Here is a 19236-nt window from a genome sequence, read left to right as displayed (position 1 = left end):
ACAGTCCAGGTTCCTTCCACAGCGCGTGGACTGTAGCAGATAGTCACACACAGTCCAGGTTCCTTCCACAGCGGGTGGACTGTAGCAGATAGTCACGCACAGTCCAGGTTCCTTCTTGCCTATAACCAAGGCATCTATGGCCTCAGTCACTAGAGATATCAGAGGCCAATGTTAAGGACTGACCTCAGCTAAAGAAATTCCCCTTGACTAAGAGTAAGCCCCCTTCCTTGGCGCAGTGCCTGTCAGGTGACTGGTTGATGCTCGCTACCTGTCTTTAGCATGGGGTGCCTCTGAAGGGATCCCCAGCACGCTCTGGAGGACCTGATGATGCCTCTGCTGTAGCTGTGTCATAGCTCCCACCCTTCACCTAATGCTGCTGCCTTCATCTTCATTTCTTCCTAGGATGTCCTAAGAGTGATTTCCAGTAAGTCTTCATCTTCAAATTCTCCACCTTAAAAGTCTGTTTAGGGGGCGACACAGCCACAGATACGGATATCTCAAATAGGTCCTCATACCAGTATGACTCCGTGTGAAGGAGAAAGAAAAGGCTAAGAGTAGTGCATGTTAAACACGAACTACCTGTTTTCTTGGCAGGGGCGGGGTGGACTCACATTTACCCCACTTATTGGAGTCTCCTTTGTGCTATTAGGTGTGAGAAAAGAACATGTTTTGAGGCCGATAAGTAGGAACTCCTTTTTACTAGTATCCAAATGTCATTAATCCATCATCATCAGAATACAGTCATCATCTGATGGAGGAAGGTCATTGGTTAAGTAAAAAAGAAACTGCTTGGCCTCATAGGTTAAAACATAGGTGGGAGGAGTAAACAGAACAGAATGCTGGGAGGAAGAGGAAGTGAGCTCAGAGGCCATGCTCCCCTCTCCCGGGCAGATGTCATGAAGCAAGCTGCCAGGTCAGACATGCTGAATCTTTCCTGGTAAGACTGATGCTACACAGATTATAAGAGATGGGTTGATCAGGATATGAGAATTAGCCTGTAAGGGCTAGAGTTAATGGGCCAAGCAGTGTTTAAAAGAATACAGTTTGTGTGTTGTTATTTCGGGGCATAAGCTAGCTAGGCTGCCTGGAGCAGGGTGGCAGGAACTGCCAGCCCGCAGCTCCTACAACAATCATCGGAAGCCCGAACGATGCCCTAGCAAGTATTCAATCAAAGTAGAACCCTTTCTCACAAAAACACATTTAATAATTGTAAAGGTTCTTACCTCCCACACATCAGGATGCTGTGTGATTTTAAAAATCCGAAAATCAGGAAGATTCTTTTGCAAATAGTCTGCCAGGAGTTCTGCCTTGGCGTAGTACGGGCAGTTTGCTTTCCCTAGAAGAGTTCAAGTGCGCTAAGCTTTCTTTTGACACACAAACAAATTGCCACGCTGCTATCAGGACTTGACAGACACTTAGAGAATGCACCATGGCCATAATATATTATAACAAAATTACAAAATAACCTTCTATAACACAAACCTCAAGTTTTCGTTATATTAATAAAAATAAGAAATATTTCATAGATAAGGATCTTACCTAATAAAATGTTGTGGAAAAGAGAATGTTTTAAATATTTACCCTTTTCCAGTACTCTGCTATACCACATAGGAAACTGTAGCGTACTATCTAAGCATGGCATACTAATACTGACAGTGAACTACTACTCATTAGAAGCCACCCCGGGGTCCAGGAAGGCGGCTCAGCTGATAAAGGAACTTGCCGCCCAACCTGATGACATGAGTTTGATCCCCAGGACACACGTGGTAGAAGGACAGAAGCAACTCTTGTAAGTTCTCCCTTAACCTCTGCAAGCTCCCCTCCCCTGACCGCACACATAAAACAGATAAAACCAACACCAGAAGGTAAAAGGAGTGGAAATACAGCCCCTATAGATGTGACACACGGTCCAGAACTGTGGGGAAGCTGAGGGGGAAGGACACATTTGGAGCTAATTTCTATTTCCTGGCTGACCTTATCTGAGAGAATCATGGGTGAGCTGTTCAGCCAAGCGCATTAGGAAGGACAGGCAGAGCACACGGGCGCATAACAGTGGGAGGGCGTCTGATCCAACCTGGGGTGCAGGTGCCAAGGGACAGCTGCAGGCATACATTTTGAGTGAGGACCACATAGGAAGCTAAACCTCCCCAAGAGAGCCAGTGGATGTGAGTTTAGGAAGACAGGCTAAGTGCAGTAGCTCCTGTGGAACATCCTTCCTTAACCTCATGAACCCCTTAACATCAATCCTTCTCAACACCTCTGTATGTATAAACCTCTCTGTCTAGTTCAAATCCATTGTTAATTACTTCAAACCCACTTTATGGCTCACGTTTAATTATCCTGTCCATTTCCTGGGAAGTTAGCTTGTCAAAGCCCTGCACTCTGCATGACCTCAATTACCTGTCTTTTCTGAATCTGGATTTCTTCTGCCCAGACATCACTGGGAAGATAATGGACCTAAAGAATGGAGAAGCTTCCAACGGAAAGGGGTCTTGTACTCTGACTCCCGCTTTTGTCTTCTGAAAAGCCTTGCTCAACAAACTATTCCCACCCCATTAGACACGTTTTTATGTTTCTAGTGTCTCCTTTCAAGAATATTTAAAATGCATTCAACTTAAACTTCACTCTCTCCTTCCAATAAGTCCACATCTCCTCTTCCCAGGCATTGCTTTCTATGTGCCCCTTTCTGTTAAAACTTCTTTTAAAAATCCTCTGTCCTTGGCGCTTATATTTTCATTCATTTATTATTCCACTATAACCTAGCATCTCTCACAATTTCCAGGAAGGAAATTGTATTAAGTATACATTACATATTTTTGCATAATTATACTTCATATTATATACAAGATGCTAGGTAATTATTATATTAAGTTTATTAAATGTAAGTTAAATACATAAAAATTAAGAACCCTGAGGTCCTTAATACAATAAGCAGTTTTTGATTCTTTCTTCTTGGCGCTGGTAGTATTTATCAGTCTTGCCTGTTTCCACTTCCTGTGGCGTAATTCCTGGAGTGCAGGTTTTCCTTCTAAATCTCTGGCTAGTCTTTTCTATACTTTGCAAGTTCCTGTTTCCTCATCAATCCATTGAATGGTACCGTTCTGCAAGGCACACATTTTCATACTTTTTCTGTATATTTTGCCGGTCAAGTTCCTTGTTTTCAAGTAGCAATCTATTCCTATCTCAAGCACAGTGTCGTATGTAGACGCCTGCACTTTCCCACGTTCCACATCTCTTTCCAAATGTGTCACGACTGAGGTGACAAGCACCACCTCGTTCCAGTCCTTACTGGGTTTGTTTAAACAGTTCTCAGCCCTCCACTCCTCCAACGCCCCCTCCCACCAAGAGCTGTGTCTGCCTTGGCAACACATTTGGGATTTGCGTGGCCTTGACCATGTTCTGGACGTATTAATCAAAGTAATTAACACAATTTAAGATAACTAAAAAGACATCATTGAAAAATAATTGTCTTGGTGTGTCTGAAATAATTACTAAGCTCTGCCGGGAATGAGTTTTTCAGCAATACTCTGACCCTCACCGAACTTCGATGTAAATTACAGATGTAAAAGGTAGGTTTTGCCTTTAAAAATGCTGTACCCCTGAGCCTGGGCACCAGGGGACTTTTCAGAGTCATGAGCCCACTCTTATTCTAGCCATTAATAAAAGAACTAAAAACTTTTACTGGCTTAATCAGTGCAGCTGACAATAATTATCTCATGTGGGTCATTTCAATTCTAAGTCCTAAATCTGCTAGAGTAGTTATGTCAACCATCTCCTTATTTAAGAATATTAAGGGTAGTTGGGTCCAGTGGTGTATACCTTTAATTCCAGCACTCTGGAGGAAGAGATAGAATTTGAGTCCAGCCTCAAATCAGCCAGGGCTACATAGCGAGACTCTGTCTCAAAAGAGAGAAAGTATTACGAGTACCTGTTCTTCTGAAAAAAGTTTTTCAGATAATCCCAATCTACCTAGCTGTCCACTGTTTAGGAGTCTAACTTTTCCTTTATTTCCTGTGTCATTTAGTGAACTAGACATCTTGTTCCACGCATTTTGTTTCTCAGATTGCTCCCTAGTCCATTTGTTTTTCTCCATTCATATTGACCACAATGCTAAACCCGTTGCTTCCTCCACTTGCTCGAATCTCCTAACTGTCCTCTTGTTGCATCCATAACACTCAGGTAAGATAAAATTTCATTGCCTTATATCTTTAAGGAAAATTTTCCACATACTTTGGTCAAAGTCTAAACTATGGGACGTGCCTCAGGAGGATCTGCGTTGTCTCGCTCTGTCTTCGGCTTAGGACACTTCCCTGCACCCTTTCTTCTACTCCTACTCCACTCATTTCAATGGCATGATTATCAAATCCTCTCCGTAACCACCAAATTTGATTATGATTTCCAGCCAGACCTAGGGACCTGGACCGTGGCTTCATGGTTCTCTGGCATCTGCACCATCAAGTGCTCTCAGATATTGTGGAATCTTCCTTTACATTGTGTGAAGATATGTCACTGGGGTTGGTGTAATAAAAAGCTAAATGGTCAATAGCTAGGCAGGAGGTTTAGCAGGATGTTCTGGACAGAGAGAGCTCTGGGAAGAAGAATGGCAGAGTCTCAAGCCAGTGGCAAAAGAAGCAAGATGGGCAAAATGGAGATGTGGTAACAAGTGCATGGAAGAAACTAGGTTAAAAATATGGGTTAATTTAAGTTATATGAGCTAGTTAGAAACAAGCCTAAATTATGGCCAAACTTTCATAATAAACCTCCATGTTGTTTTTTGGGGGGGAGCAGGTGGGACAGAGAGAGAGACTTATTACACTCAGAAGAGTTAGGGGTTGAAAGTTACTACCTGAGTGTATTGGGTTTTCATACACAACCATACACTGTCTTTGTAAGCTCCGCAGACTCCAGTACTGCTCCAGGTGTTAGCCACACAGAAATTATTCTGTTTCTTCCTGCCCCCTCTCCCCCTGGAAGCCCTGACTAGGAAGGTCCCCTGCCCCCTCTCCCCTGGAAGCCCTGACTAGGAAGGTCCCCTGCCCCCTCTCCCCTGGAAGCTCTGACTAAGAAGATCCTCTGCCCTCTCTCCCTCTGAAATGCTGCTCTGTTACTGTTATATACAAAACGCCATGAAACTTTTCTACTGTATTCCCACAATCCAGTCTTCTAGTGCTAAAAATATTTATCTGAAGCAGTAGTGAAGCAAAAGAGTACTTCCAAGGAGATGGTAAAGATCAATTGTGTCCAGTGTAACAGAGACGTCCACGTGAAACAGGGCTTCAGACCTGACTCTATGATGGAAGCACCATTCAGGCTGTAATACTCAGCATGTAGATAGCACCACCTCCCAAAACTACAACAAAGGCCCACTCCATCGAAGTCTTATAGTTCTGGAGATGTCTCTAAGTGTGCTAACCTTACCTTTGGCTTCTGTAGTTCTGTTTCTGGGTTAACTGTTCTTGTTAACTGAAGTATGTCAACCCAAAACATGGTTTTGTGCCTAAAAGCTGACCCTGAGAAAGACTCGGGGCTACACTGGGATCTAGAACACCTAGTGTAGTTGCCAGCTGGCTAATAAAGACTTTCTGTTGGCTTAAACCCAAGTCCGAGCAGTCTTCTCTGGTGTATACCCCAAAATAAACTAAGACAAAAACTGAACAGTTTATCTAAGATTGGTGATTTCAGGGGGAAAAAAAAAACCAGTTTGTATATAAGGCAAATTAGAAGCCAGATTGAGTGGAACGAAGGGCTAGAGATAGAACAGCTGGGAGTTCTTTTAAACAACTCAGAGAGAAGGGAGGAGGCAGACACACAGTAAGCATCCTGTTGCATTAGGTGTTGTTGTTGCTTCTGACTGCGGAGATGAGTTTTTTAAAAATGCAAATCCATTGACTCTATTTTACTTAAATTCTTTCAATGACACTTCTTTGTGTTCAAGATTTAGTTCAAATATTTTTCCCCCTAGGTGTTTGTAAGATACAAGAGTCTATTTTGTAAGTCTAACCCCATGTCCTCCCATACTCCCGCATCCAGTTCCTCCATTCGACTGCAGCTCTTTTAGCCCTAATCTGGGATAGTGCCATTAACAGTTTCTCTGCTTAGTTCCCTGTGTCCATCCCTTCTCCATCCCACACCCCCACATTAAGAGAATATTCGCCCAGAGGCCTGTGCACCTCTCCCTCATTGCATTAATCACGGCAGATCAAAGTTATTCTCTATATGTTTGCACCGCCGTGGGAATTAAAACTTACCAAGGCCAAACAAAGATGAACATTTTTCCCCACCGTGTCCCCAGTGCTCGCTAGAGTTTGGCATACCGCCACTGCCTAACAGCCCGAAGTGATCCATCAGAGCATGGGTTGCGGAATAGAAGGCAGTTAACAAGGCTGACCAGCGACTATGGGAAACTGAAGAAGAACTCACCCGCGATCACGAATTTGGCCATGATCTCTAGCAAGACCTAGAGTCTGGGACCACGGCGTCTCGGTTGCCTGGCAACCGCGCCTCCGAATTGAAAATGGCGCAGGCGCTCTCAGAAGCTGCCGCTCTGCCAGTGCCAAGTTCAAAGTTACTTCTTGAACGTGTTAAGTTTATAAACAAAACCATACATGCTCTTTATAAGCGCCGTGGCCTCTTACGGAAACTCTTGCGTGGTCTAGGGTCTATCTTTTCATCCGAGAAACCATTCTTCTGGCAGCCCCCTCCCCCCCCCGCAACACGTGGCTATCTACGGCCGCCGCGAACTTAGGCTTTTTGACCTATACAGGCATCCGTAGACTGTCCCGGACGCGGCTTTGAGCGGGACTGTCATGGCTGCGCCCGTGTGCGGCCAGGGGGTACCGTTCTATGGTGAGTGAGTAGTGAGCATAAGCAAGATCGTGGGCGGTGTCGTGGTAGTCTTTTTATTGGGTAGAGAAAAGTTTGAGAAGTGTCTTCGATCTTAAGTTTAGGGTGGTGTGTTGATGCTGGGTGTCCCAGTTGAGGAAGGACGCTGACTCCGGTTTCGGGATTTTGATGAGGCTTACTGATTTAAGCACGGAGAACATCGTTTATATTTTGTTTTCTTGTTTTGTTTTGTTTGTTTGTTTGTTTTCGAGTCAGGGTTTCTCTGTGTAGAAACCCGGCTGCCCTGGAACTCCCTCTGTAAACCAGTCTGGCCTCCAACGCACAGGGAGCCTGCCTCCCGAGTGCTGGAATTAAAGGGGGAGCCATCTGCGCTCTGCCGTTTTCATTTCCGTTCTGTCCAAGTACATTTTCTTTCTTTTTAAATTAATTCTTAAAGAATGATCTTTTCTCATTTTACATACCTATCCCAGTTCCCACTCCCTCCCCTCCTTTCACTCCCCCTTAAGTTTAGGCTGAGCAAAATGTCCCTCCAAAAGGAATGGGCTCCAAAAAGTTATTTCAAGCACTAGGGATAAATCCTGGACCCACTGCCAGTAGCCACACATCGGTCACCCACATTCAGAAGGCCTAGTTCGGTCCTATGCTGGTTCCTCTTGCTGTCAGCCTCTAGCTCAGGTCAGTTGTTTCTATGGGTTTCCCCCATCACGGTCTTGACCCCTTTGCTCATATTATTGCTCTTCCCTTTCTTGGACTGGTCTCTGGAAGCTCTACCCAGAGCTTAGCTGTGGATCTCTGCATCTGTTTCTATCGGTTGCCTGCTGAAGGTTCTGTGATGATAGTTAAGGTAGTCGTCAATCTGATTGCAGGGCAAGGCCAGTTCAGGCACCCTCTCCACTATTGCTTAGGGTCTTACCTGGTGTCATCCTTGTGTATTCCTGGGGGAATTTCCCTGGTGCCAGGTTTCTTGCTAGCTCCATAATGGCTCCCACAATCAAGATATCTCTTTCCTTGCTTTCCCCTATCTCGATCATTCCATTCCCTCATGTTCTCCTCCCTCCCCTCCTACCCCTTTTCTCCCCTACCAAGCTTCCAATTTTCTCAAGAGTTCTTGTCTATTTCCCCTTCCCTCAGGGATCCATGTATGTTTCTCTTAGGGTTCTCCTTGTTCCCCAGCTTCTCCGAGGTCATGGACTGTATATAGGCTGGTTATCTTTTGCTTTGCATTGAATATCCACTTACGAGTGAGTACAAACCGTGCTTGTCTTTCTGGGTCTCGGTTACCTCACTCAGGATGGTTTTTTATCTAGTTTCATCCATTTGCATGCAGATTTCAAGACACCATTTTTTTTTTTTTTTTTTTTTTTTTGGTTTTGTTTGTTTTTTTTTTCCACTGAGTCTTACTCCACCGTGTGAATGTATCACATTTTCTTTATCCATCTTTCAGTTGAGGGGCATCTAAGTTGTTTCCAGATTCTGGCTACTATGAATAATGCTTCTATGAACATAGTTGAGCACATGTCCTTGTGGTATGGGTCTGCATCCTTTGGGTATATATCCAAGAGTGTATTGCTGGATCTTGATATAGATTGATTTCCAATTTTCTGGGAAATTGATATATTGATTTCCAAAGTGACTGTACAAGTTTGCACTCCCAACAGCAATGGAGGAGTGTCCCCTTACCCCACTTCCTCTCCAGCATAAGCAATCATTGGTAATTTTGATCTTAGCCATTCTGACTGGGGTAAGATGGTATCTCTGAGGATACTGAGCAATTCCTTAAGTGTCTTTCAATCATTTGAGACCTGTTGAGAATTCTCTGTTTAGATCTGTTACCCCATTTTTAAAAATTGGATTATTTGGTGTTTTAACATCTAGTTTCTTGAGTTCTTTATATATTTTGGGGAACAGTCCTCTGTTCAATGTGGGGTTGGTGAAGATCTTTTCCTATTCTGTAGGCTGCTGTTTTGTCTTATTGACTGCGTCCTTTGCCTGTCAGAAGTTACAGTCCATGACTCCAGAGAAACTGGGGAACAAGGAGAATCTTAAGTCAGACATACATGGATCCATGGGGAAAGGGGAAATAGGTAAGATTTCCTGAGAAAATAGGGATTATGTTGGGGGGGGGCAAGGAGAGGGAGGAACAGAACATGAGAGAATAGGATGGTTGAGATGGGGAAGGACAGAAAGGGACAGCAAGGAAAGAGATATATTGATTGTGTGAGCCATTCTCAGTGCCAGGAGGTCCCATTTATTAATTGTTGCTCTCAATGTCTCTGCTACTGGTATTATATTTAGGAAGTAGTCTCCTGTGCCCATGCATTCAAAAGTACGTCCCACTTTCTTTTCTGTGACATTCATTGTGGTTGAATTTATGTTGAGATCTTTGATCCATTTGGACTTGAGTTTTGTGCATGGGGATAGATATGGATCTATTTACATTTTTCTACATGTTATTCCAGCACCATTTGTTGAAGATACTTTCTTTTTTTTCCATTGTATGATTTTAGCTTCTTTGCAAAAAATCAGGTGTTCATAGGTGTATGGATTAATATCAGTGTCTTTGATTTGATTACATTGGTTTACCTGTCTTTTTATGCCAATACCGTTTTTAATTACTATAGCTCTGTAGTAGAGTTTGAAGTCAGGGATTGTGATGCTTCCAGAAGTTCCTTTCTTGTACAGGATTGTTTTGACTATCCTGAGTTTTTTGTTTTTCCATACGAAGTTGAGTATTGTTCTTTTGATGTCTGTGAAGAATTTTGTTGGGATTTTGATGGGGATTGCATTGAATCTATAGATTGCTTTTGGTAAGATTGCCATTTTTATTATATTGATCCTACCTATACAAGAGCATGGGAGATCTTTCCATTTTCTGGTATATTCTTCGATTTCATTCTTCAAAGATTTAAAGTTCTTTTTGTGCAGGTCTTTTACTTCTTTGTTTAGTGTTACCCCAAGATACTTTATGCTATTTGTGGCTATTGTAAAGTGCGATGTTTCTTTGATTTCTTACTCAGCCCTTTTATCATTTGTATATAGGAGGGCTACTGTTTTTTTTTGAGTTGATCTTGTATTCTACTACATTGCTGAAGGTGTTTATCAGCTACAGGAGTTCCCTGGTAGAATTTTTGGGGTCACTTATACATACTATTATATTATCTGCAAATAGCGAAAGTTTGACTTCTGGTAGAAATCTGCCCATCTGGCTCTGGGATTTTTTTTGGGGGGGGGGGTTGGAGACTTTTGATGACTTCTATTTCCTTAGGGGTTATAGGGTCTATTTAAATTGTTTGTCTGGTCTTGATTTAATTTGTCCATTTCTTTTAGATTCCCCAATTTTGTGGACTATAGGTTTTTGAAGTAAGACCTAATGATTCTTTGAATTTCCTCAGTGTCTGTTGTTATGTCCCCCCCTTTCATTTCTGATTTTGTTAATTTGGATATTCTTTCTCTGCCTTTTGGTTAGTTTGGGTTAGGATTTGTCTATCTTGTTGATTTTGTTGAAGAACCAGTTCTTTGTTTCATTGATTTTTTTTTTTGTACTGTTCTCTTTGTTTCTATTTTATTGATTTCAGCCCTCAATTTGATTATTTCCTGTCTTCTACTCCTCCTGGGTGAGTCTGCTTCTTTTTGTTCTAGAGCTTTCAGGTGTTCTGTTAAGTCACTAGTGTGAGATTTCTCCACTTTCCTTATGTAGGTACTTAGTGCTATGAACTTTCCTCTTAGCACTGCTTTCATAGTGTTCCATAGGTTTTTTTGGGGTATGTGTGCCCTCATTTTTGTTAAATTCTATGAAGTCTTTAATTTCTTTATTTCTTCCTTGACCCAGGGGTGATTCAGTTGAGCATTGTTCAATATCCATGAATTCATAGACTTTCTGTAATTAGTATTGTTGTTGAATTCTATCTTTAAGCCATGGTGATCTGATAAGACACAGGGGGTTACTCCGTTTTTTGTATCGGTTGAGGTTTTTGTATCTTTGTTACCGTGTATGGACCAATTTTAGAGAAGGTTCCATGAGGTGCTACTGAGAAGAAGGTATATTCTTCTGTGTTTGGGTGAAGTGTTCTACAGATGTCTGTTAAGTTCATTTGAGTAATGACATCTGTTAATTCTCTTATTTCTCTACAGACCTGTCCAGTGGTGAGAGTGGGGTATTGAAGTCTCCTGCTATTAGTGTGTACGGTTTGATGTGCGATTTAAGCTTTAGTAATGTTTCTTTTATATATGTGGCTGCTCTTGTATTTAGGGCATAGATGTTCAGAATTGAGACATCATCTTGATGGATTTTTCCTGTGATGAGTCTAGAGAGCTGGGCTCTTCACACTTGAACACAGACTCTTACCTCTCCAGGAGCAGTCAGGGCCAAGGGTCTGGTGATCAGACCTAAGTACGTTTTCTTAATGTTTTGGTTTTGGCAATTGCTAGATCATTCTGTTGAAAGTATCCATCAATGATACTATTTTCAGTGGAGGCCTCCAAAGTAGCATTAACAAAATTACTCTTAGCAGAAGAAGACTTATTGAACACCTACATGGGAAATAATAATAATAATAATAATAATAATAATAATAATAATAATAATAATAATAATAATAAGCTATTTTATACCACTGCTAAAATGACTGACCTGGGTACTTTACAATGATGTGCACGTTGGAATAAAAGTAGGAGAGACATACTGGGGATATAGTTTTGCCTTTTTAATATAAAGTTCTAGTGGCTCATAGATATCCATGCAGGCTCCTGTTAGATGCAAAAATTTTAACTGTTATTTCTTTTATTTGCCTATCCCCTGCAGGATAGTCTACAGCATATGCTCTCTTTTAGGAAGAAGTCAAATTTTGTTGCATTGTGAGTATTTGGAAGTGTGCCCGTGGAGAGCAAAATGAGTAACAAAGCACATTCCTTGCTCTGGAACATTGGACTGTTGCGTGCTGTGCTTCCAAGAAGCAGAGTTTTGAGGATATATCCTCTGGGATTTTGCAGACCAGAAGTTGTTTATTCAAAATGGAACCCAAGAAACCGCCTGCTAAATGGTTTTGAGGATGGACTGCGGCCATCTGTTAGATACCTCTTTCAGGGTATTTTGAAATCAGTAGATGATTGTACTCAAACTAAAGGCGTAAGACACGCAGTTGTCTTTAAATTTGGCAACGTGCTTTGTCCTAGAAGACTGTCCTCTGACTCAGAACATTCTCTTGTCTCTGATGGGGCATCTGATCATGATTTAATGAAAATAAACTTTCATCATAGCTCCAGTGAAGACATGCTCACCATGAAAATGAGACCAACCCCCATGAGTCATAAAAAGCTGGCCCAGGAGTGTAACTCCTTGAGTGATGTGCTCGACACATTCTCAAGAGCGCCCACATTTCCTAGTAGTAGCTATTTCTTAGCAATGTGGACAATTGTCAGAAGGGTGTCTGGAGACAAGAGGCACTTTGAGATACAGCTGATGTTCAGTCACCCCGCCTTTCATCAGCTGTGCACGCAAATGATGAGAGAAGCCAAGATTATGCACTATGACCACCTTCTCTTCAGTCTGAATGCTATCATGAAGCTGGGCGTCCCCCAGAATGCTCTTATGGTTCAGACGTTGCTGAGGACGATTCAGGTAAGTCAAATGAAGACTTACATGTGGCTTTACTGTGTTTAACATTTTGAACGAGTCGGGGGAAGCAGATATGTATAGCTTCCTTAAAGGAGACTATCAGGGGCTGGAGAGGTGGCTCAACCTTTAAAGGCTAAGCTCACAACCAAAAATATAAGAAGAGACTATCAGTGGAATATGTTTTTAATGTGCATTTCTGTATTGTATAGTATATGTCTAGGAGACCTTAAGTTAGATAATTTTTTGCTTTGGAAATTTGTGGAAGCCCGCTCCACTTACCTTCTCTAGGGCTAAGTAGGAACAAAGAAGCTAAAATGAAGAGAAAGGCAAGCCATACAAAGAAAAGTTGGTAGTTGAAGGAAAGAGGGGTAGGGAAGGAGGTGAGCTAGCAGTTTCCTCGCATAGTGCCCTAATCTCCTCACCAGCTCTGAAGACAAGGAAACATATTTAATGATACCAAACTGCTTGCTTAGCAGCTCGTGGATTCCTTGATTCATACAGAGAATGCATATTGGGTGTCAGTCATGTACAAGGTGCCACAGTTTTATGCCCACTGGAGCTTGTATTTGCTGGTAGGCTTAGGAGTTCATTGGAGAATTTCAGGCAAGGGATTGGCCTGCTCAAGTTTGCACATTATGTCATTTATATGGCACCAGACGTGAAGAAGGAATCATTTACTTTTAAAGAATGGCTATGTCAGACATCTAAACTCAATAATTAAGGAAATATCCTAAATTGCATTACTTGCCTGGAGATAATGTATCACATATTCTTGTTTCACTGGAATTCATGAGTTGAGTTTATAGGTAGATGAGTTTTTAATTTTTTATGTAAACTTCATATGTTCTCAAGCAAGAACTATTAAATTTTATATTTTGCTTGTTAAGCCCTGTATTTGTTTCTTGTCCAGTCACTTGCAATGATTGGTGTGACTCAGTTCCCACTACAGTGATGCAGCTATGTAGTAGACCTTGCACAGGCATTCCCAACTGTGGAGCATTCTCACCAGGAACATATTCAGCAAATCTGTATGTGACTGTTCCTCCATAATATGTGGGTGTCATAAAGACACTTAGCCAGAGGTGAGAGGGCAATGTGCCGTCAGTGCATCTGAGCCAAGTAGTCTGACCGGTCACAGCAGTCAGCACTGTTCTCTGCCCAGATCTCCCCTGGCATTTCTGGACTAAACTAGCACCTGACTGAGACCCAGAGAGTGGTGGTCAAATGCAGTGGGTCACGTGAGTAAGAAGATTCACAGGCACTTGTAGCATGGTGCTCAGGGAAGGCTATGTGGAAGTTGTAAGGACAGCCCTCTAAGGCTCATTTAGGGGAGCAATTGGCCTATCTACTTTTGTAGATCTTCTATTATTCTACTCTGATGTTCCCATGGTGGTTTGGGGTCCCATGAAGGGGTAAAAATGATGTTTAATGCAGTTATTTCACAAGTAAAGGAATAAAATCAATATCAAATTGATTTCCATTGATGCATAGGAAAGTGTTGATGTTTAAAAGGTTACGTGTCAGTTATCTGGAAAGCCACTGAATTGTTATAGCTTACTTCCTGGGTTTCTGTGTATGATGGACTCTGTGACTTGCTGGTCTGGTACTTAGTCCTGTGAAAGTGTGGGTTCAGAGGTTTTGCTTCAGAAAGCTAGTGCACATCTCATGGCCTTTGCTGTTTGCAATTGTGTTTTACCAGGAGCGCATCAATGAGTGTGATGAGAGATGTCTTTCAATTTTGTCAACTGCTTTAAAGACTTTGGAGCCATGCATGAATGTGAATGCGCTTCGAGCAGGGTTGCGGTAAGAACCTCCTAGGTTTCTTCATGGGCAATTTAGAAGCCCAACGAAAATTGATTTCTTTTTTTGGAGACATTAATAAAGTAGGCATTAGTGATTGTTTATTTTTTTATTTTTATGCTTTATTTAACTTTTATTTTATGTGCATTGGTGTGAATGTGTCAGATCCCCTGCAACTGGATCTTCAGACAGTTGTGAGCTGCCATGTGGGTGCTGGGAATTGAACCTGGGTCCTCTGGAAGAGCAGTAAGTGCTCTTAACCACTGAGCCATATCTCCAGCCCCCACATTACTGATTGTTAATATTTTATTAAGCTTAAAATTCCAACTCTGAATGATAAAAACCTGAAGACAGTAATTTTTAAAGGATCTCTTTCTAAAAATTTGTAGGTAATATTGAAATTAGTTTTTCTTAGACTGTAGTACTGATGTAAAGTCAGGGGGAGAACTGACATGTATACTAAATTCAGAATGGTTACTAGGACACTGTAGGGATCACACTGTATCTTATGAAGATATAAAATTGATCCAAGTGATCTGATGTCACAGACTAGGGAAGGTTATGAGGATACCTTTAATCTGATGTGTCTTGTTCATTAATAAAGGCAGTACAGTAATGTAAGAGGAAGTATTCTAGAATGATTTAGGTTCTTCTCTAACCGCTTATACCCTGTTGGGCAGCGTCTGTAGATTTCTTATTCCTGGTCTATTCCAAGTAGGGGCTGGATTCTAGGATCATCCTATTTCTTGTGTCCAATGACAGAATCCTAGTTGATCAGCAAGTTTGGAAGATAGAACACATCTTCACATTACAAACAGTGATGAAATATATCGGGAAAGACACGCCATTTGCTCTTAAGAAGAAACTGGAGGTAAACACCTGGCTTTTCTCAAGTGGATAAAGTTTGAAGAAACTGTCCTTTGACCTGTCATTCCCTAAAGTCGGTTTTTTTTTTTTTTTTTTTTTTTTTTTTTTTTATATATTTATTTATTATGTATACAATATTCTGTCTGTGTGTATGCCTACAGGACAGAAGAGGGCACCAGACCCCATTACAGATGGTTGTGAGCCACCATGTGGTTGCTGGGAATTGAACTCAGGACCTTTGGAAGAGCAGACAATGCCCTTAACCTCTGAGCCACATCTCCAGCCCCCTAAAGTCGGTTTTGAAGGAGGATGTGGCTGTACTTTTACTGAAATGACTTAAGACATCTATCTGTGTGTGCAAACATATCTGTGTATATATATTTACTTCTGTATTTGTGTACACCTTTCTTAAGCCTCATGCTTGTTTCTTCAGCATTAAATTTTCCACAGATGATAATTTAATGCAAGTTTGTTTTCTGTAGATGAAAACCTTGAAGGAGTTGGACAGATTTTCTGTCTTGAATAGCCAACACATGTTTGAAGTACTGGCTGCAATGGATCACCGCTCTGTTGTCCTTCTGAATGAATGCAGTAAGGTGGTCATAGGTAAGAAGGCTTTTCCATATTATCTGCCGTATCTGACCGTTCACTTGTTTTGAAATCTTGGCTCTTATGATGCAGAACTGATGAGTGGTTACATATAAATTTTATTTTTGGCCGTTGTTTTGTTTTCCTTCAAAATAGTGTTGTTTTTTTCCCAAAGAAGGTATGAATATCTTGAATCTTATGCTCAAAGCCATCTGGTAATGCTTGCGTATTTAACTCATTCTTAAAGATAATATCCACGGGTGTCCTTTTAAAGTCTTGATTGGCATACTGCAGTCCTGTAGAGATCTGCGATACCAAAATGAAGATCTCTTCAAGAGCATAGCTGACTATGTGGCTACAACTTTTGAAATCTGGAAGCTGAAACAGGTGAGTTTCTGTTGGGGATATACCAGGGAAACTTTCAGGAAACTTGTTCATTCCCTTGTTTCTGCTTAGGTCATTATGTCAGAATATGTCAGAATATTCCAGTGCTAAATTAGCTCAGCACCATCTCCTTTTACAGGCTAAACATTGATAGAGTAGACCCTCCATGGTCAGTTTTCTGTGGGAAAGCAAAGCTACATTGTCCAAAGTTCTTCTGCTTGGTTATCAAAGGGTTTTATGGTAGGTGAACTAACTAGTGAGCCTTGGGGATCCTATTTTCTTATTAGCTTTGAATAATAAAAATGGCTCTAACTAATGATGTATGACAGGCTCATGGTTTTGAAGAATGAAATGTTACTACTTTATGATCTTACCTATTTTCTTTGGAGTCCCAGACTTTCAGGATCCATGTTTAACAATCCAGATGTCTAAACGTAACAGCGTGTGAATCTTACTTTTTCTAGTGAAGTAGGTGGAGGCTGATCAGTGGATTCAGTTGGTTAAGAGAGTAAGATGAATTTTGAATTTATTATTAAAATTGAGTTCAAAGACAGTAATTCTTGTGGTAAATATTACCCAGCAGGAAATTGGAAGTGAAATATATCTTAATCATGATATTTCACTTCCATATAGTAATATAAAATAGACATATTTGAGTTACAACAATAAATTTTGTTTGAAAATGCCATAAAGAAATGGAATACTATGCATACTAATTTAAAAAAGTTAAAAAGACAAGGAAAGATGGGAAAATATTTGTGCCTTATTAGTGTTAAGGCTCAGATAATCCAAATGGACTTGGTGGCACACAGCTAGGATCCCATGTTGCCAGAAACTGCTCATTCATTTCCGACTGCTCAGACCCAAATAGTCACACAGAAACTATATTAATTACAACACTGTTCGGCCAATGACTCAGGCATATTTCTAGCTAGCTCTTACATTTAAATTAACCCATTTCTATTAATCTATGTATTGTCACGAGGCTGTGGCTTACCCGAAAGGTTCTGGGTCCTCCTTCTGCAGCTACATGGTGTTTCTCTGACTCTGCCTGCTCTCTCTCTATATCTCTTCCAGCCTGGCTATATTTTGCCCTGCTATAGACTGAGGCATCTTCTTTATTAACCAATGGTAATAAAACATATTCATAGCATACAGAAGGAAATCCCCCATCAATCCACCTAGCCTCTCAGGAGGCTGAGACTGGAAGATCACAAGCTCACGCCAGCCTATGGGTAAAATAAAAGGAAAAAAATGTTTGAGTTGCCATATATATGAGAATCTAGGCAGAGTTTGGAAGTGGGAGCAGTTCAAGCACAATATAAAGTAATTTTTAGATCTGTCGTATGAAAAATGGGTAAGAAAGGATTTGTTGTTGTTTGTGACAGTGTTTCTTCGTGAAGCCTTGGCTGTCTTGAAGCTCATTCTATAAACCAGGCTGGCCTCAAATTTAGAGGTCTGCCTGCCTCTGATTCCCAAGTGCTGGGATTAAAGGCGTGCTACTGCCTCCTGCTAAGAAAGATTTAAATGAGATATGGAGATTATTCTTGGCTCTAGGTTATTAGTCTTGGTTCTCAGCTTAGAAGAGATTGCTCATTAAGTTGATATCTGATTAAAGACAAAACACATGATTATCCTTTTGGGGTAGTATTTTGTTGCTTAAGTTCTTTGAGATTTAAAACCACTATAGTAGCTGTTGAGTAACTTCCCCTCCTTTCTGTTTTTAAGGTCATCTTTTTTCTCCTGTTATTTGAAGACCTTGGTTTTCGACATCCTGATTTGATGGACAAGCTTATGGAGAGGGTAGTGGAGGAGCCTGGTGCTCTAAACCTGAGAAACATTGTTTCTCTCCTTCACGTGTACTCCTCTCTCAATCACGTCCGCAAAGGCCAAAACAGAGAGTACGTACCCATTTCCTTTCCATCGTCACAGGTGTGCTCACAGAAAGGATTGCAGATCTCAGGCTTCCCACGCGAGTAAGCATGACCGTGTTCCCAGCCACCGTGTCTGGAAATACAGCAGTATTTATTTTTAGAGTTGACTAGAATAGTCTTACCTTTGTGGTTCTTTGTTTGCTTGTTCCTTTGTTATTTAGGTGCAGTTGTTCATTATAGAAGTTTTCATTTTGAGCTTGTCTTCTTTACTATTAATTCCTAAATTATTTGTCCTTTTGAACTTCATCAAAAAGTCAAGAAATGTCTCTTTAAAATTCATTGTTGCAGTAAGTGTTTTGGGCAAGAGCAGTGGTTTACTAGCGACTTTCAAGTGGACAGTCCAGTGCTGCTGACTCCAGGCGTAGCACATCTGCCTGGAGCTGCATCCTCCTCCATATTTGAACAATCCCTGATGAACAGCTTTTCCTCTCTTTCCCCTCTTTCCTTCCTCACATTTTCTACTGTTTCTCAATGTGCTATGTGTCCATCTAGACAGGCTTATTCATTAAACACGGTGTACTCCAAGTTCATCTGTATCGTCATGTGGAAGGATTTTTCTTCCTTTAAAGGTTAAATAATATTCCAATTGTTTATTAATAGCATGTTATATTTATTCATCTATTGATGGACATTTAGGTTTTTGGCATAAGTTAACTTTTGTGTTGCACATAAGAGTATACATATCCTGTTGAGATTCTGATTTCAATTATTGTAAGTCAAAATGTACTTGGAAAACTTGCTGTAATTGCCATGCCTATAAATCCAGCACTTAGACAGTTGGGGCAGGAGGATGCCTGTGAGCCAGAGGCAAACCTACACTACAGACTGCAACTCTTGCTTTCAAAAACCTAAAGCTAAAAACGAGAGAGAGAGAGAGAGAGAGAGAGAGAGAGAGAGAGAGAGAGAGAGAGAGATGAGTAAATGTGAGATCAAGATATGGTAGCCCTCTTATTTTTTGTATTTGGGTTTTATTTTTTTTGAGGAATCCTCACTGATTTATTTAATTTTCTCCCAGTAGTGTATGCAGCATGGAAGGGCTGTACCTATAATAGTGTGCACTACCTAGTATGGAAGGGCTCTTCCCCTGACGGTGAGCACAGTGTGGTGTGCCAGGGCTGCTCCACTGACGGTGAGCACAGTGTGGTGTGCCAGGGCTGTTCCCCCAATGGTGAGCACAGTGTGGTGTGCCAGGGCTGTTCCCCCAAT

General features: G+C 41.2%; 2 protein-coding genes across 4 annotated transcripts in view; one reads left to right on the top strand and one right to left on the bottom strand.

Moving 5' to 3' along the window:
• Nucleotides 1-6493, bottom strand: part of Mdh1b (malate dehydrogenase 1B) — a 38250-nt gene extending 31757 nt beyond the window's left edge. The window contains exons 1-2 of the mRNA XM_026786365.1: nt 6421-6493; nt 1224-1336 (exon numbers count right to left, since the gene is read on the bottom strand). Of these exons, the coding sequence (XP_026642166.1) occupies nt 1224-1336; nt 6421-6442 (135 nt within the window). The 5' untranslated portion in view covers nt 6443-6493. The remainder of the gene's footprint in view (nt 1-1223; nt 1337-6420) is intronic.
• A 283-nt stretch (nt 6494-6776) lies between these two features.
• Fastkd2 (FAST kinase domains 2) overlaps nt 6777-19236 on the top strand; it is a 24899-nt gene continuing 12439 nt past the window's right edge. The window contains exons 1-8 of one of the 3 annotated variants that reach the window (XM_013351684.2): nt 6787-6846; nt 8799-8927; nt 11674-12460; nt 14157-14260; nt 15020-15128; nt 15607-15730; nt 15960-16099; nt 17825-17997. In XM_013351684.2, the coding sequence (XP_013207138.1) occupies nt 11732-12460; nt 14157-14260; nt 15020-15128; nt 15607-15730; nt 15960-16099; nt 17825-17997 (1379 nt within the window). In that variant the 5' untranslated portion in view covers nt 6787-6846; nt 8799-8927; nt 11674-11731. Of the gene's footprint in view, nt 6847-8798; nt 8928-11644; nt 12461-14156; nt 14261-15019; nt 15129-15606; nt 15731-15959; nt 16100-17824; nt 17998-19236 lie in introns of all 3 variants that reach the window. The other 2 variants (XM_026786487.1, XM_013351682.1) reach the window with 2 other exon arrangements.

The sequence above is a fragment of the Microtus ochrogaster genome, linkage group LG4 (genome assembly GCF_000317375.1).
Source record: "Microtus ochrogaster isolate Prairie Vole_2 linkage group LG4, MicOch1.0, whole genome shotgun sequence".
NCBI classification, from domain to species: domain Eukaryota; kingdom Metazoa; phylum Chordata; class Mammalia; order Rodentia; family Cricetidae; genus Microtus; species Microtus ochrogaster.
This window is presented reverse-complemented; position numbering and strand designations above follow the sequence as displayed.